This window comes from Ranitomeya variabilis, chromosome 4 (assembly GCF_051348905.1).
Source record: "Ranitomeya variabilis isolate aRanVar5 chromosome 4, aRanVar5.hap1, whole genome shotgun sequence".
Lineage (NCBI taxonomy): Eukaryota > Metazoa > Chordata > Amphibia > Anura > Dendrobatidae > Ranitomeya > Ranitomeya variabilis.
In genome coordinates this window covers 699,200,959-699,219,099 of record NC_135235.1, presented here as the reverse complement: position 1 = coordinate 699,219,099, position 18,141 = coordinate 699,200,959, and the positions used below count along the sequence as shown (strand labels likewise).

The 18,141-nt window shown below is 47.2% G+C and overlaps 1 protein-coding gene across 3 annotated transcripts in view; it reads right to left on the bottom strand.

Annotated features, from left to right (window-relative positions):
* Positions 1-9,162, bottom strand: part of LOC143766416 (uncharacterized) — a 42,455-nt gene extending 33,293 nt beyond the window's left edge. Inside the window, exons 1-5 of one of the 3 annotated variants that reach the window (XM_077254091.1) lie at positions 9,035-9,162; positions 1,102-1,251; positions 793-972; positions 586-709; positions 405-502 (exon numbers count right to left, since the gene is read on the bottom strand). In XM_077254091.1, coding sequence (XP_077110206.1) covers positions 405-502; positions 586-709; positions 793-972; positions 1,102-1,179 — 480 coding nt within the window. In that variant the 5' untranslated portion in view covers positions 1,180-1,251; positions 9,035-9,162. Of the gene's footprint in view, positions 1-404; positions 503-585; positions 710-792; positions 973-1,101; positions 1,252-6,572; positions 6,708-9,034 lie in introns of those variants that run through there. The other 2 variants (XM_077254087.1, XM_077254088.1) reach the window with 2 other exon arrangements.
* Positions 9,163-18,141: the final 8,979 nt, after the last annotated feature.

Sequence of the window (18,141 nt, the reverse complement as noted above, 5' to 3'; positions counted from 1 at the left end):
TGGCCTTTCCTAATGATGATAGTGAACAAGTCATAACCCTAACAGGTTAATTAAGGTCTGAAACCTTGGTAAAAGTTATCTGAGCACTCAAATCTTCAAGGGTGCCCAAACTTTTGCATCAGCATATTTTCCTTTTTGGAATTTTTAAAATGTGAAAAATGACAATTTTTTTGGCCTAAATACAAAGGAAATGTGTCATCTTCACCTTTATATCTTTTAAAGATCATTTCATCTTCAATTTGCTTAACTGTCCACAATAACATTAATTTGACCAGGGGTGTCCAAACTTTTACATGCCACTGTATAAAACAGAACAATGGTGGCTAAAACAAGACTGAGCACAAGACCTTCACAGCCATCTACACATCATAGGGGAGATCTCTTGACACCTTCTCTCCATCTACCTGATGATCCTGAGGAACATTGGGATCTTCTTGTTTACAGTCCTGTGGGAGAAGAGGATGGGGACATCTCTCTGGTGTTGTCCTCTTACTGGATAGATCTGGAGGAAACACATACAGGGACTGAATTCATTCTTTACATACAGTTAATTACAGGTCGTGTGTATTTAGTCCTGTCTATTACCTGGTGATGTGAGGGGCTCTGGAACCTGCATCATAACGTCCTTGTATACATCTTTGTGTCCTTCTAAATACTCCCACTCTTCCTTGGAGAAATAGACAGCGACATCCTGACACCTTATAGGAACCTGACACATACAATGATACCGTCATCCACCCGATCCCTTCATAGCATTACTGTATAATGTCACAGCATTCCCAGCAGTGTCACCTCTCCAGTCAGCAGCTCAATCATCTTGTAGGCGAGTTCTAGGACCTTCTGGTCATTGATGTCCTCATGTATCAGGGGGTGAGGTGGAAGCCACGCGATTGGGCTCAGGGGTCTTCCCCATCCCTCAGACACAGGGTCCTGAAAGCACTCACTAGAGGTCTTCTTCACTACTTTGTAATCCTGGTAATGGATAGACACATTGATAAATCTCACTACAGACATTTCCAGAGTCCTCACCTCTCCAGTTCTGTCCATTTGTTATTCCCATAGATAAGAATGATGTAGTGTGAAGTCATCAGAATCTCTCACCTCTCCAGTAAGCCGGAAGAGGATCTCTAGGGTGAGGTGTATTATCCTCTCTGCCATCTTGTCTCTGTCCACATCCATCCTTGATGGGTAATTCAGGAAAATTCTCTTCTATAGAAGATCTTCACTGAGAGGATCAGATATTGTAGAGCCCTGAATGAGAAGGAGATGAAGCGATGTAACATCATAAAAATCCTGTGTAATAATACAATTACTGGAGATAATAAGGGAAACATATGAGGAGATTTATTATTTTACAGTATTTATGTTTCTTCTTACATCTACTAATAAAACCTATATATTTAGGCCACAGACAACAAGCAGTTTCTTGCTTGGACTCGGTAGCTGAATACGTTTCTCATAGACTCATCTTCCATAACGCTAATCCTCGTCTCATTTACCGACACTGGAATCGGCATTACCATACGAGTGGTAAATGGGTCGACACTGCCCTCACAGATAACACACCAGACCATCCCTTTCACGCTGTCCATGTCGACATCACATCAGGAGATTATATCTCTGCTCGTCATTCCTGAGGGAATTGACGAGGTCCTGTTAGGGATGCCTTGGCTACGGTACCATTCTCCTCATATTGAGTGGTCCACAGGCAGAATTTTGGGAAGGGGTGAATCTTGTGGGGGTAGATGTCAGAGGGAATGCGTTCAGGTTGCTACTACAGAGGTACCCACAGATCTCTCCTCTCTCCCCAAGCAATATTGGCCCTATGCGGACGTGTTCTCCAAAAAGGCTGCGGAGACTCTTCCGCCTCACCGCCCCTATGACTGTCCTATTGACCTCTTGCCTGGTGCTGAGCCTCCCCGGGGTCGAGTCTATCCGTTATCTCTCCCGGAGATGGAGGCAATGTCACAGTACATCCAGGAAAATCTGGCAAGAGGATTCATTAGGAAGTCAGTGTCACCTGCAGGGGCTGGGTTCTTCTTTGTGCAGAAGAAGAACGGGGAACTACGTCCATGCATAGATTACAGGAGTCTTAACGCCATCACCGTTAAGAATAAGTATCCTTTGCCCCTGATATCTGAGCTCTTTGATAGGCTTCGGGGAGCGAGGGTATTTACAAAATTAGATCTGCGGGGTGCTTACAGTCTGATTCGCATCCGTGAGGGGGATGAATGGAAGACTGCTTTTAACACCAGGGATGGGCACTATGAATATCTGGTGATGCCCTTCGGGCTCTGTAATGCCCCAGCCATTTTCCAAGACTTTGTGAACGACATCTTCCGGGATATGCTCACCACCTCGGTCGTAGTCTATCAAGATGATATTCTCATCTACTCTCCAGATATTGACTCCCTTCGGAGAGACGTTCGCAAAGTCTTCGACCTCTTACGGACAAATTCCCTCTACGCAAAGTTGGAGAAATGTGTGATTGAGCAGGAGTCCTTACTTTTTCTGGGCTATATCATCTCTGCCCAGGGATTGGATATGGATATGCCAAACTACAGGCTGTGATGGACTGGTAGGAACCCCATTCTCTTAAAGCGGTGCAGCGCTTTATGGGGTTCATTAATTACTATCGCCAGATCATTCCACACTTCTCAACTTTGGTAGCTTCCTTGGTTGCCCTCACCAAGAAGGGATCAAATCCCAAATTGTGGTCTGAGGAGGTCTCCAAGGCCTTTCTCTCCATTAAGTCACACTTCGCTAGCGCTCCCATCCTACGTCGCCCTGATGTAGATAAGCCATTTATAATGGAGGTGGATGCCTCATCTGTTGGTGCTGGAGCAGTCCTTTTCCAAAAGGATGCTCAAGGTCGGAAGCATCCTAGCTTCTTCTTTCCTAAGACCTTCTCACCAGCAGAGAGGAATTATTCCATTGGGGACAGGGAGTTGCTAGCCATGAAGTTGGCCTTCTCGGAGTGGAGACATCTCTTGGAGGGAGCTCGTTTTCCCTTCCAAGTCTTCACAGATCACAAGAATTTGGTGTACCTGCAGACAGCCCAGTGGTTAAATTCTCGCCAGGCAAGATGGTCCTTTGTTGTGATCCGCTTTTTGGGCTCCCCTGGTGGTGGCTGGTGGTACTGGAGACTTGTGTGTACTTTTCTGCCTCAGCTCACCTGCTTCCATCAGTTTTGGGAGTTCCCCATTTAGCCTTGCTCTCCAGTCACTTCCTTGCCGGTCATCATTGTAACCTGAATCATTCAGTTGCATGTTCCTGCTACTAGTCTGCTGATCAGCTAAGTGGACTCTTGTCCTTTTTGTTTTGTATTTTTTGTCCAGTTTACAGTTTTGTCTTTTCCTGTTACTGGAAGCTCTTGTGGACTGAAATTGCCACTCCTGTGTCATGAGTTGACACAGGAGTCTTAAAGTAATTTCAGGATGGGTTTTTGAAAGGGTTTTTCAGCTGACCGTGAAGTCCTCTTTTGTATCCTTCCTCTATCTAGTAAGTGGACCTCGCTTTGCTAAATCTACCTTCATACTGTGTATGTCTTTTCCTCTGAACTCACCGTTAATATATGTGGGGGCTACTATCATCTTTGGGGAATTTCACTAGAGGTAAGCCAGGTCTGTTCCTTCCTCTTCCAGGCGTAGTTAGTTCTCCGGCTGGCGCGTGGCATCTAGGCAGCCGTAGGAATGCTCCCTGGCTACTGTTAGTTGTGTGGTAGATTTAGGTCACGGTCAGCTTGAGTTTCCATCACCCGAGAGCTAGTCTGTTATTTTGTGTTTCTGATGTTCCCATGCCATTGGGGAATCATGACAGTCCTTGTTCTTCTCCCGGTTCCATTTCACCCTCCATTTTCTTTCCGTGGAGAAGAACATTCGTGCCGACGCTCTCTCTCACTCAGTTGTATCATCTGAGGAGGAGCCTTGGCTTATTGTCCCCACCGAGAGCCTCAGAACTGTGGCCCCGGTTTCGCTCAAGTCTGTGCCTCCGGGCAAGACTTTTGTACCATCCAATCTGCATCTGGAGGTTCTCTCTTGGGCTTACTCGTCCAGGGTGGCTGGACATTTTGGGCCCAAAAGGACATCTGAGCTATTGGCGAGGACATATTGGTGGCCGTATATGGCTCGTGACGTCGCAGACTATGTTCGGGCGTGTGTCTCTTGCGCCAAGAACAAGTCTCCTTGGCAACGGCCAGCTGGGTTGCTTTACCACCTGCCGGTGGCAGACAGGCCCTGGAAGATGGTCAGGATGTACTTTATGGTGGGCTTACCCAAGTCTCGTAGCTGCACCATTATCTGGGTGATCACCGACCATTTTTCCAAAATGGTGCACTTGGTGCCTCTTCCACGGCTACCTTCTGCACGGGATCTGGCAGCGTTGTTCATCAAGCATATCTTTCGCCTACACGGTATGCCGGACAAAATTGTCAGTGACCGGGGTCCCCAGTTTGCATCTTGATTCTGTTGAGAGCTTTGTCATCTACTCAGTATTGAGTTAAATCTCTCCTCGGCATATCATCCCGAGACGAATGGGTTGGTTGAGAGGGCCAACCAGACCCTGGTCACATATTTACGACATTTTGTTTCTGCCAGGCAGGATGACAGGGCATCCTTGCTACCGTGGGCAGAGTTTGCGCTTAACAACCCTGTAGCCGACTCCACCGGTCAGACTCCATTCCTCCTAAATTACGGCCAGCATCTGCGGGTGCCTGTGCCCATGCCAGTGTCTTCCGCTGACTCCAGGGTGGCAGACTGGGCTGTGGAGGCACGTGACATTTGGGACCACACTCAGGATGCCATTCGGGCCTCCAAGGAGAGAATGAGGACCTCCGCCGATGCTCATCGATGCCCCGCTCCGACCTTTGCTCCTGGCGACTGGGTGTGGCTCTCCGCCCGTAACATCAGGCTGTGAGTTGAGTCCACTAAGTTTGCACCTCGCTACTTGGGTCCCTTCAAGGTCCTCGAATAGGTTAACCCTGTGGTCTACCGTCTGGCCCTTCCTCCACGCCTGGGTATCACCGACACCTTTCATGTGTCCCTCTTGAAGCCCATATACATGTCCCAGTTTTCCAAGTCATCTGCCGGGACATCGGGTTCGTCTACGGACGATTACGAGGTAAACGCTATTTTGGGGTGCAAGGTGGTACGTGGCAAAAAATTCTATTTGGTGGATTGGAAGGGTTATGGCCCAGAGGACAGGTCCTGGGAGCCTGCTGAACACATTCGGGCTCTACAGCTCTTTGCTGCCTTCGAGCGTAGCAAGGTCTAAGGAGGGGGGGGGCCCTAGTAGGGGGGGTAATGTTAGGTGTCGAGATCCTGCCTCTGCACAGGGGGAATCTCAAACCATCTCCCCTGCGGTCTCCCATTCTTCTCTAGCCGCAGTGGAGTCTGCTCAGTGGAGACGTCGGTCCCAGCATCTAGCACAGGCTGATACTGGACGACTGGTTACTGCTGCCTTTCCAGCTTCTGCTATTGTAGTCAGTACTGGGCAGCGGCGAGCAGACGTATTTGGGACTAAGTCCTGCTCTTCCCTTTCTTAGCATGCCCAGGGCAAGATCTCTCGTTGGAGATCAAGGATCACACGCTTAGATACTGCAGCAAATCCCATTGGTAATTTAGGAAGCTCCTGAAGGTGTTCTTCTGTGGCTGACTCCCATTGGTCCTTCTGGGAAGGTCCTGTTCTTGCTGCAGCTATAAAAGGTTTGCATGGTCGCACGGCCATACGCTAGTGTACATTTGGAATCGTGTGTGTGTTGATGAGTGTAAGTCGTTCTTTAAAATCCCCTCCCTTGTGTATGACTGTTTGCAAAAGGTTGATGCTTGCTGTCTAGCGCCCGACTAAGCTGTCAACACAAAGACACACGATACAGCGTCTATTGCTGTAACCGCCAGTGCGTCGCCGTGCGCTTATAGAGCGCTTTCCTATCCCAAGTCTGGGTGGTTAGTGGGTCCGCCAAATCGGCACAGCACGCACTCTTGTGCTTTAAGTTATGTTTTCTGTTACTTTGACACCCCAGTTGCGGTGTCGAGCGCAAGTGGTCTGAACGTACACTCTACTCCTGTGTCTTAGGATAGAGTCCTGAGACTCCTTGCTTGCGCTCTTGGTGCGGTAGCGTGGCCCTGTGATGCAACAGAGTTTGCTTCATTCACACAGGGTGAAGTTAGCCCATGTGTGTATCCACATTGTACCGCCATATAGTCCGTCATTACTCAGCAGCAGGTTCCATCTCTGCATGGTGGACCGCGGGCTGCGAGTGCACCTTATACCATCTCTTTTATAATTTGGTGCAATCCGCTAGCCCTAACACATTGTGATCCTTATAAGGAGACAACACAAAACCCCCTAAATATAACATTATATAACAACCCCACAATCTGTGACTCTTCAGGGTAAATCGCTCTCTCACCATTGGATTAGAGCTGATACTATGAAGCTAAAGGGACTAAACAGACTTTCTGTCACCTCCATAAAGGGGCACTTTTCCCTATTTGTCAGAACTGTCCGAGGATTATTAGAGGGAATAGTTTCCCTCAATTAGAAGGGACACCTGTGGATAATGGGGTCTTTACCTGCTACAGGTCTGATGTGGAACCTCCCCCACATAGAGAATAACAGAGCCTCCAGCACTGACCTCCACCCACAGAGCCGCACTCCACATAGAGAATAATGGAGCCTCCAGCACCGACCTCCACCCGCAGAGCTGCACTCCACATAGAGAATAATGGAGCCTCCAGCAACGACCTCCACCCGCACTCCACAGAGAATGGAGCCTCCAGCACCGACCTCCACCCGCAGAGCCGCACACCACAGAGAATAATGGAGCCTCCAGCACCGACCTCCACCCGCAGAGCCGCACTCCACATAGAGAATAATGGAGCCTCCAGCACCGACCTCCACCCGCAGAGCCGCACTCCACATAGAGAATAATGGAGCCTCCAGCACCGACCTCCACCCGCAGAGCCGCACTCCACATAGATAATAATGGAGCCTCCAGCACCGACCTCCACCCGCAGAGCCGCACTCCACATAGAGAATAATGGAGCCTCCAGCACCGACCTCCACCCGCAGAGCCGCACTCCACATAGAGAATAATGGAGCCTCCAGCACCGACCTCCACCCGCAGAGCCGCACTCCACAGAGAATAATGGGGCCTCCAGCACCAACCTCCACCCGCAGAGCCACACTCCACATAGAGAATAATGGAGCCTCCAGCACCGACCTCCACTCGCAGAGCCGCACTCCACATAGAGAATAATGGAGCCTCCAGCACCGACCTCCACCCGCAGAGCCGCACTCCACATAGAGAATAATGGAGCCTCCAGCACCGACCTCCACCCGCAGAGCCGCACTCCACATAGAGAATAATGGAGCCACCAGCACCGACCTCCACCCGCAGAGCCGCACTCCACATAGAGAATAATGGAGCCTCCAGCACCGACCTCCACCCGCAGAGCCGCACTCCACATAGAGAATAATGGAGCCTCCAGCACCGACCTCCACCCGCAGAGCCGCACTCCACATAGAGAATAATGGGGCCTCCAGCAGCGACCTCCACCCGCAGAGCCGCACTCCACATAGAGAATAATGGAGCCTCCAGCACCGACCTCCACCCGCAGAGCCGCACTCCACATAGAGAATAATGGAGCCTCCAGCACCGACCTCCACCCGCAGAGCCGCACTCCACATAGAGAATAATGGGGCCTCCAGCAGCGACCTCCACCCGCAGAGCCGCACTCCACATAGAGAATAATGGAGCCTCCAGCACCGACCTCCACCCGCAGAGCCGCACTCCACATAGAGAATAATGGAGCCTCCAGCACCGACCTCCACCCGCAGAGCCGCACTCCACATAGAGAATAATGGGGCCTCCAGCACCAACCTCCACCCGCAGAGCCACACTCCACATAGAGAATAATGGAGCCTCCAGCACCGACCTCCACTCGCAGAGCCGCACTCCACATAGAGAATAATGGAGCCTCCAGCACCGACCTCCACCCGCAGAGCCGCACTCCACATAGAGAATAATGGAGCCTCCAGCACCGACCTCCACCCGCAGAGCCGCACTCCACATAGAGAATAATGGAGCCACCAGCACCGACCTCCACCCGCAGAGCCGCACTCCACATAGAGAATAATGGAGCCTCCAGCACCGACCTCCACCCGCAGAGCCGCACTCCACATAGAGAATAATGGAGCCTCCAGCACCGACCTCCACCCGCAGAGCCGCACTCCACATAGAGAATAATGGGGCCTCCAGCACCGACCTCCACCCGCAGAGCCGCACTCCACATAGAGAATAATGGGGCCTCCAGCACCGACCTCCACCCGCAGAGCCGCACTCCACATAGAGAATAATGGAGCCTCCAGCACCGACCTCCACCCGCAGAGCCGCACTCCACATAGAGAATAATGGAGCCTCCAGCACCGACCTCCACCCGCAGAGCCGCACTCCACATAGAGAATAATGGAGCCTCCAGCACCGACCTCCACCCGCAGAGCCGCACTCCACATAGAGAATAATGGGGCCTCCAGCACCGACCTCCGCCCGCAGAGCCGCACTCCACATAGAGAATAATGGGGCCTCCAGCACCGACCTCCACCCGCAGAGCCACACTCCACATAGAGAATAATGGAGCCTCCAGCACCGACCTCCGCCCGCAGAGCCGCACTCCACATAGAGAATAAAGGAGCCTCCAGCACCGACCTCCACCCGCAGAGCCGCACTCCACATAGAGAATAATGGGGCCTCCAGCAGCGACCTCCACCCGCAGAGCCGCACTCCACATAGAGAATAATGGAGCCTCCAGCACCGACCTCCACCCGCAGAGTCGCACTCCACATAGAGAATAATGGAGCCTCCAGCACCGACCTCCACCCGCAGAGCCGCACTCCACATAGAGAATAATGGGGCCTCCAGCACCGACCTCCACCCGCAGAGCCGCACTCCACATAGAGAATAATGGAGCCTCCAGCACCGACCTCCACCCGCAGAGCCGCACTCCACATAGAGAATAATGGAGCCTCCACCTACCTCGCGAACTCCACATATATGGCTGCTCTGTGTGCACAGGACCTGTGATGAGGTCACAGGAGGGGAGGAGTCAGGGGTCACATGATCAGGGGCCTCAGTGTATGCAGGACTCTGCTGTGCTGGTTGTCATGGTGCTGGATGAGGGGAAGTTTATGTGTGGGGTCAGGAGGGGTTTACAGTGTGGATGTAGCAGAGCCGCGTGTGTATGAGGTGTACGGAGCGGAGCCATGTTCGTACGAGCTGTGTGGAGCTAAGCCGTATGTACGAGGTGTATGAGGTGTATGAGTTGTATGTAGTGGAGCCGTGTGTGTACAGAGCGGAGCTTTTTCCATGTTTTGGTTCGTTTAATAAGTAGATTTTGTATAAAACAATGATTGGATCCATCTGAATATCACGTTTTGTTCCCCAATATTTCCTCTATTATTCCCATCTGAGTATTATCGTCTTGTGTCTTTTTTCCTTCTTCCTAATATTATACTCTGCTCCGCACAGGGCGTCTTGCTAAAGACCATGGACTACAAAGCCCAGGAACGTTCTTGGCTCGGTCACGTAAATCCAGTTTCCAATAACAAACCACCAACTGGCGGCTCTGGGGCTCGGAGTATGAAGGATTTTAACGTTTTGATAAAACAATCTACTCTTTATACGAACCAAAACCTGGAGGAACAAAGCTTTCCTGGAAATGATCTTCCCCAACAACTAATCCTGAGAGGATTGATGACACGTGTGAGACCTTCTTCTCTTATTGAGGAAGTTCATCAATAACTGGGAAATATTTGCAATAACAGCTCAAAGAAATTCATGGAACTTTCATTCAGTTTTATAGCATTATCCCTGGTCAAAATTACTGTTATTGTGAACAGTTAGGCAAGTTGAAGATGAAAAGATCTCTAAATCTCTAAAAGGCCTAAAGTTAAAGATATCACATTTCCTTTGTATTTTAATTTAAAAAAAACATATATTGTCATTTTTTACATTTTAAACATTACAAAAAGGAAAATAGGGCAATGCCTGTGGGGTGTGGGCACCCTTGAAGAATTGTCTGCTCAGATAACTATGATCAAGGTTTCAGACCTTAATTAGCCTGTCAGGGTTATGGCTTGTTAACTCTCATTGTTAGGATTAGGAAAGGCCAGGTGATGCAAATTTCCCAGCCTTATAAAACCCAGCCTCCTCTAACCTTGTGCCAAAAAACAGCAGTCATTGGTTCTTCTAAGCAGCTGTCTAGCACTCTGAAAATATAAATGGTGGAGGCTCACAAAGCAGGAGAAGGCTGTAAGAAGATAGCAAAGCGTTTTCTTCAAGTTGCCATTTCCTCAGTTCGAAATGTAATTAAGAAATGGCATTTAACAGGAACAATGGAGGTTAAGGTATGGTCTGGAAGACCAAGCAAAATTTTAGTGAGAGCTGTTTGTAGGATTGCTACAAAAGCAAATCTGTACCTCACTTGACTGTAAGGGTAAGTGCATACATTGCGGATTTGGCTGCGGATCCGCAGTGGATTTGACTCTGCGGATTCACAGCAGTTTTCCATCCGGTTTACAGTACCATGTAAACCTATGGAAAACAAAATCCGCATGTGTACATGCTGTGGAAAATAAAGCGCGGAAACGCTGCATTGTATTTTCCGCAGCATGTCAATTCTTTGTGCAGATTCTGCAGCGTTTTACACCTGCTCCTCAATAGAAATTCGCAGGTGTAAAACCGCAGGTGAAATCCGCACAAAAAACACAGGAAGTCTGCAGGTAAAATGCAGTGCGCTTTACCTGCAGATTTTTCAAAGACGGCTCAGAAAAATCCGCACACGAATCTGCAACGTGGGCACATAGCCTACAAGACCTCCAGAAACATTTAGCAGACTCTGAAGTTGTGGTACATTGTTCTACTGGTCAGAGACACCTGCACAAATATGTCCTTCATGGAAGAGTCATCAGAAAAAAAACCTCTTCTGTGTCTTCACCATAAAATTCAGCATCAGAAGTAGGCAAAAGAACATATAAGCAATATATCAAAGAGAAAAGCCGGAAGCTTAGTTGCCAATAAAAACAGTAATATTTTATTAATTACAGACAAATATAAAAACACTAGATGGTGGCCCGATTCTAACGCATCGGGTATTCTAGTATATGTATGCTCACGTAGTATATTGCCCAGTGACGTAGTATACAGCACAGAGTCATGTAGTATATTGACCAGTCACGTAGCCCATTGTCAAGCTACGTAGTATATTGCCCAGCCACGCAAGTGACAGGTGAAAAAATAAAAAAATAAACATACTCACCTTCCGATCCGAAGTCCCCTTGTAGTGCGTACATACTCACCATACCTGTAGTTCTGTCGCCTGTGCTGCGCGGTACAGGCTGCAGCTTGAGGTCCTTGGGTGTGCTGACGCCGCGGTCACATGACCGTGACGTCACGGCAGGTCCTGTTCGCGCAGGCGCACAGGGCCTGTGATGACGCCGCGGTCACATGACCGTGACGTCATGGCAGGTCCTTCTGCCATGCGGTAACTGGTACCGGAATCTACCGCTTGCACAGAGCGGTTACCGGAGGGTGGCGAGGAGCGGGCAAGGCATCGGAAGGTGAGTATATAATGATTTTTTATTTTTTTTAACATTAGATCCTTTTACTATTGACGCTGCATAGGCTGCGTCAATAGTAAATCTTGGTCACACAGGGTTAATAGCGGCGGTAACGGAGTGCGTTACCCGCGGCATAACGCGGTCCGTTACCGCTGCCATTAACCCTGTGTGAGCAGAGGGGTGTATGCGGGCGCCGGGCAGTGAGTGCGGGGAGTAAGGAGCGGCCATTTTCTTCCGGACTGTGCGCGTCGCTGATTGGTCGTGGCAGCCATGACAGGCAGCTGCCGAGACCAATCAGCGAACGAATAACCGTTACAGACAGAAGGACAGATGGAAGTGCCCTTAGACAATTATATAGTAGATGTGATAAATACAATAACAGACAGTGGAGATACCGTAACAGAATATACTGTCTGCATACACTGTTGGTACGCCTATAAACCATCAAGTGATCCCAAGCTAAATGCTTAAACAAGCTCAGTAATATATCTATTCAATGCACAAAGCCCATCATGTATAGAAAAGATGGCAGCTAATGGATAAGGTACAATAAATCCTAATTGGATATAGTATGTCACAGTGGACAAAATACACACTAAGCGCTAGAGGTAAGTAACGCAAGTAGGGCCATAGAATAATGCTGTGCCTAGAGCATGTTGTAAACCATAAAGAATGCCCCAGCTATAATTAAACCAATCACTGCAGTGTGCAGTAGCTGAAAAGTGCAAAGCTTAGAGGAAGGCATCAGTATATTTACCTATAGACCAATCAATGCGATATGCAGTAGCTGAAAAGTGCATACGGTGCTAAAGTGCAAAGCTTGGGAGAAGGCATCAATATATTTACCTAGAGATGCAGATCAGTAGAAGGACCCCGACGCGCGTTTCGCGTGATGCTTCGTCCAGGGGGATAGTGAGCAGTGGAGGCAGCGGTTTGTAATGGCGCTCGTTTCAACACGCCGGCTCCGACGTCACTGCCGGTCAGCGTCACATGGAGCCAGTCCACTCCCCTGCCCGACGCGTCAGAGCAGGGGGTGGAGTCAGCCCCAATTGAGACGCGTCTCCACAGCAACCCGATGCCGGAAGTATCCATGAGCGCACACCGCAAAGAGTAAATGGAATTGGGACCTAAAAAGTATGGACCGCCTATATAGGGAAATCACGGATAATGATGAGTGAACCATACATAGCGAGTGCAAACGTGCATTATTACAATCAAATATATGCATCTTCTAAAGATCACAGAAGACCATTACAAAGTGCAAAATTAACAAATATAAGACAAATAAATATGTATGTGTAAACAGTAATATATACATATAATTAAAGCAAACTAGATTAAACCTATATTCGCATAAAACGTGATTCTCATACAGTCTTTGATTCACAATGTATGCAATAGTTATCAATATGAGTGCAACCTATACAAAATATATCTATTAAATATATAAAGTGCAACAGTGCTATTATGTGCACAGTGATATAATTAAGGGTAAGAACCTTTTGGGTATATACATATGTAAAAATTTTACATATACCAAAGTATAAATATGTATCATAGCATGTAAACAATAAAGTGCAAACACACATATTAAAACAGAAAAAATATAATAATAAAAAATAAAATATGAGAAGCAGGTCCTTCTCAAAAAATTAGCATATAGTGTTAAATTTCATTATTTACCATAATGTAATGATTACAATTAAACTTTCATATACTATAGATTCATTATCCACCAACTGAAATTTGTCAGGTCTTTTATTGTTTTAATACTGATGATTTTGGCATACAACTCCTGATAACCCAAAAAACCTGTCTCAATAAATTAGCATATTTCACCCGACCAATCAAATAAAAGTGTTTTTTAATACCAAACAAAAAAACCATCAAATAATAATGTTCAGTTATGCACTCAATACTTGGTCGGGAATCCTTTGGCAGAAATGACTGCTTCAATGCGGCGTGACATGGAGGCAATCAGCCTGTGACACTGCTGAGATGTTATGGAGGCCCAGGATGCTTCAATAGCGGCCTTAAGCTCATCCAGAGTGTTGGGTCTTGCGTCTCTCAACTTTCTCTTCACAATATCCCACAGATTCTCTATGGGGTTCAGGTCAGGAGAGTTGGCAGGCCAATTGAGCACAATAATACCATGGTCAGTAAACCATTTACCAGTGGTTTTGGCACTGTGAGCAGGTGCCAGGTCGTGCTGAAAAATGAAATCTTCATCGCCATAAAGCATTTCAGCCGATGGAAGCATGAAGTGCTCCAAAATCTCCTGATAGCTAGCTGCATTGACCCTGCCCTTGATGAAACACAGTGGACCAACACCAGCAGCTGACATGGCACCCCACACCATCACTGACTGTGGGTACTTGACACTGGACTTCAGGCATTTTGGCATTTCCTTCTCCCCAGTCTTCCTCCAGACTCTGGCACCTTGATTTCCGAATGACATGCAAAATTTGCTTTCATCAGAAAAAAGTACTTGGGACCACTTAGCAACAGTCCAGGTCTGCTTCTCTGTAGCCCAGGTCAGGCGCTTCTGCCGCTGTTTATGGTTCAAAAGTGGCTTTACCTGGGGAATGCGGCACCTGTAGCCCATTTCCTGCACACGCCTGTGCACGGTGGCTCTGGATGTTTCCACACCAGACTCAGTCCACTGCTTCCTCAGGTTCTGGTCACCTCTTCTCGTTGTACAGCGTTTTCTGCCACATTGTTTCCTTCCAACAGACTTACCATTGAGGTGCCTTGATACAGCACTCTGGGAACAGCCTATTTGTTGAGAAATTTCTTTCTGGGTCTTACCCTCTTGCTTGAGGGTGTCAATGATGGCCTTCTTGACATCTGTCAGGTCGCTAGTCTTACCCATGATGGGGGTTTTGAGTAATGAACCAGGCAGGGAGTTTTTAAAAGCCTCAGGTATCTTTTGCATGTGTTTAGAGTTAATTAGTTGATTCAGAAGATTACGGTAAAAGGTCATTTAGAGAACCTTTTCTTGATATGCTAATTTATTGAGACAGGTTTTTTGGGTTATCAGGAGTTGTATGCCAAAATCATCAGTATTAAAACAATAAAAGACCTGACAAATTTCAGTTGGTGGATAATGAATCTATAGTATATGAAAGTTTAATTGTAATCATTACATTATGGTAAATAATGAAATTTAACACTATATGCTAATTTTTTGAGAAGGACCTGTATAGACGGAGCCGCTTTTGATTGATTTATGTCCCAAAACCAACATATGGAGTATCCAGGAATCGATAAAGCCAACCACTGTAAATGATCATACTGAGTATATGGAGACTTATCAGGAGCTAAAAACTAAAAAAACAAAAGATTAAAAACAAGTAATAAAAACACCAGTAGATAAACCATACATTAAAGAAAGGGGGCAAAACTAAGCACCTCATTCAAACCATATGGTTGAACCGAATTAACTTTAGAGATCCACCAAGCTTCCAATTGTGCCAGGGTCTTTTTCCAATTTCCTCCTCTTTGGTCCACAAACACTTTGTCAATTCCAATAACCCTGAGAAGGTTTGCATTACAGTTATGGTGAGATTTGAAATGTCTTGGTACTGGTTTGAGCAGGGACAGATCATCGATTCCCCCTGCATTAATAATGTCCCTATAATGTTCCCTCACTCTTGTTTTCAGTGCTCTAGATGTTAGTCCCACATAAATCTTGGGACATGGGCACTGTGCATAGTATATCACACCTGTTGTATTACAGGTAACATGCTGCGTTATAGTGAAAGTTTTTTTTACCATCACTATAGGAAAATGTCGATGCCAGGACAATGTTAGGGCAAGCAATACAATTTTTGCAGGGGAAACAACCCCACTTCTGCCCTTTGGATCCAAATGCTTTTTGTATATTGGGACCTGCATAATAACTGTGTACCAGTTGGTCTTTCAGATTACTTGATCTTCGATATGTAATGGATGGATAGACAGGTAGGTATTTCATCGACTCCTTATCAGTTTGTAACAAAGGCCAGTACTTTCTCAACACATCCCTCATCATGTTCCATTGTTCGGTGTAGGTGGATATAAATCTCACTAGATTGTGGCCCGATTCTAATGCATCGGGTATTCTAGAATATGCATGTCCCCGTAGTATATGGACAATGATGATTCCAGAATTCTCGGCAGACTGTGCCCGTCGCTGATTGGTCGAGGCAACCTTTATGACATCATCGTCGCCATGGCAACCATTATGACATCTACGTCGATACTGTGCCCGTCGCTGATTGGTCGAGGCCTGGCGGCAGACTGTGCCCGTCGCTGATTGGTCGAGGCAACCTTTATGACATCATCGTCGCCATGCTGTGTCCGTCTCTGATTGGTCGAGGCCTGGCGGCCTTGACCAATCAGAGATGCAGGATTTCCAGGACAGACAGACAGACAGACAGAAAGACAGACAGACAGACAGACAGACAGACAGACGGAAAAACCCTTAGACAATTATATATATAGATCCTTTGTTCTGCCATCGATTTGGCTTTAGTTTTCATCAGTGTGGAGCGAGTCATTCTAGTCGCTTTGTGGAGTCCTCTTTTTATGCTTCGTCTCGAATAACCTCTGTCCTCAAACCTCGATGAGAGACTCTCTGCCTGTTCTGAGAAGAATTGGTCATTAGAACAAATTCTTTTAATCCTGATGAATTGCCCAGTTGGTATACCTTGGATTAGAGCTTTAGGGTGGGAAGAGGAAGCGTGTAGCAGAGAGTTCACTGCCGTTTCTTTTCTAAATACATTTGTCTCCAAAAAACCATCAGATCCCTTAGTGATCTTGATATCTAAAAAATCCAAGGAGACTTGACTATACTTACACGATAGCTTGATGTTCATATTGTTGTCATTGAGGGCATCACGGAAGGCGAGAAGGACCTGTTCTGAGCCCTGCCAAATCATAAGAATGTCATCAATGAAAGAAACCCAAAACAGGACCTTCTCAATGTACGCAATGGGGTTGACAAAAAATATCTGTCTCTCCCAGTTACTCATGAATAAATTTGCATATGAGGGGGCAAATGCCACCCCCATAGCAGTCCCCCTCTGCTGTACATACACTCACCGGCCACTTTATTAGGTACACCTGTCCAACTTCTTGTTAACACTTAATTTCTAATCAGCCAATCACATGGCGGCAACTCAGTGCATTTAGGCATGTAGACATGGTCAAGACAATCTCCTGCAGTTCAAACCGAGCATCAGTATGGGGAAGAAAGGTGATTTGAGTGCCTTTGAACGTGGCATGGTTGTTGGTGCCAGAAGGGCTGGTCTGAGTATTTCAGAAACTGCTGATCTACTGGGATTTTCACGCACAACCATCTCTAGGGTTTACAGAGAATGGTCCGAAAAAGAAAAAAAATCCAGTGAGCGGCAGTTCTGTGGGCGGAAATGCCTTGTTGATGCCAGAGGTCAGAGGAGAATGGGCAGACTGGTTCGAGCTGATAGAAAGGCAACAGTGACTCAAATCGCCACCCGTTACAACCAAGGTAGGCCTAAGAGCATCTCTGAACGCACAGTGCGTCGAACTTTGAGGCAGATGGGCTACAGCAGCAGAAGACCACACCGGGTACCACTCCTTTCAGCTAAGAACAGGAAACTGAGGCTACAATTTGTACAAGCTCATCGAAATTGGACAGTAGAAGATTGGAAAAACGTTGCTTGGTCTGATGAGTCTCGATTTCTGCTGCGACATTCGGATGGTAGGGTCAGAATTTGGCGTAAACAACATGAAAGCATGGATCCATCCTGCCTTGTATGGAGCATCTTTGGGATGTGCAGCTGACAAATCTGCGGCAACTGTGTGATGCCATCATGTCAATATGGACCAAAATCTCTGAGGAATGCTTCCAGCACCTTGTTGAATCTATGCCACGAAGAATTGAGGCAGTTCTGAAGGCAAAAGGGGGTCCAACCCGTTACTAGCATGGTGTACCTAATAAAGTGGCCGGTGAGTGTATATTGTTTCCTTAAAAATAAAATAATTATGCTCCAAAATGAACTTGAGCAAATCAAGAAGGAAACAAATCAAACCTTTATCAATGTCTGTGGCCAGTAAAAAAGATTCAACTGCCGCAATACCATGATGATGCTCTATGGCAGTATACAACGATTCAACATCGAATGATACCAACCACATATCCTGCTCCATTGGTATACCATCAATTTTACTATGGACATCTCCCGTATCCCTAATATATGAGGGTAAATTGTACACCAGGGGCTTCAAATAGAAATCCAGGTATTTACCAATTACCTCACATAGGCTCCCATTCCCTGATACGATCGGGCGTCCTGGTGGTGCAGACATATTTTTGTGGACTTTCGGGATGAAGTAAATGCACGCCAGTTTTGGATACAACGGTGTTAAATTTGTTCTCAGTTCCTTGGTTATCACTCCCTCCTGGAATGCTTTCTCCAACATGTCCTGTAGTTCACCCTGGAAAGCAGACGTCGGGTTATACGTAAAAAAAACTTCAGGGGCCAAATTGCCGAAAGCAAGGAT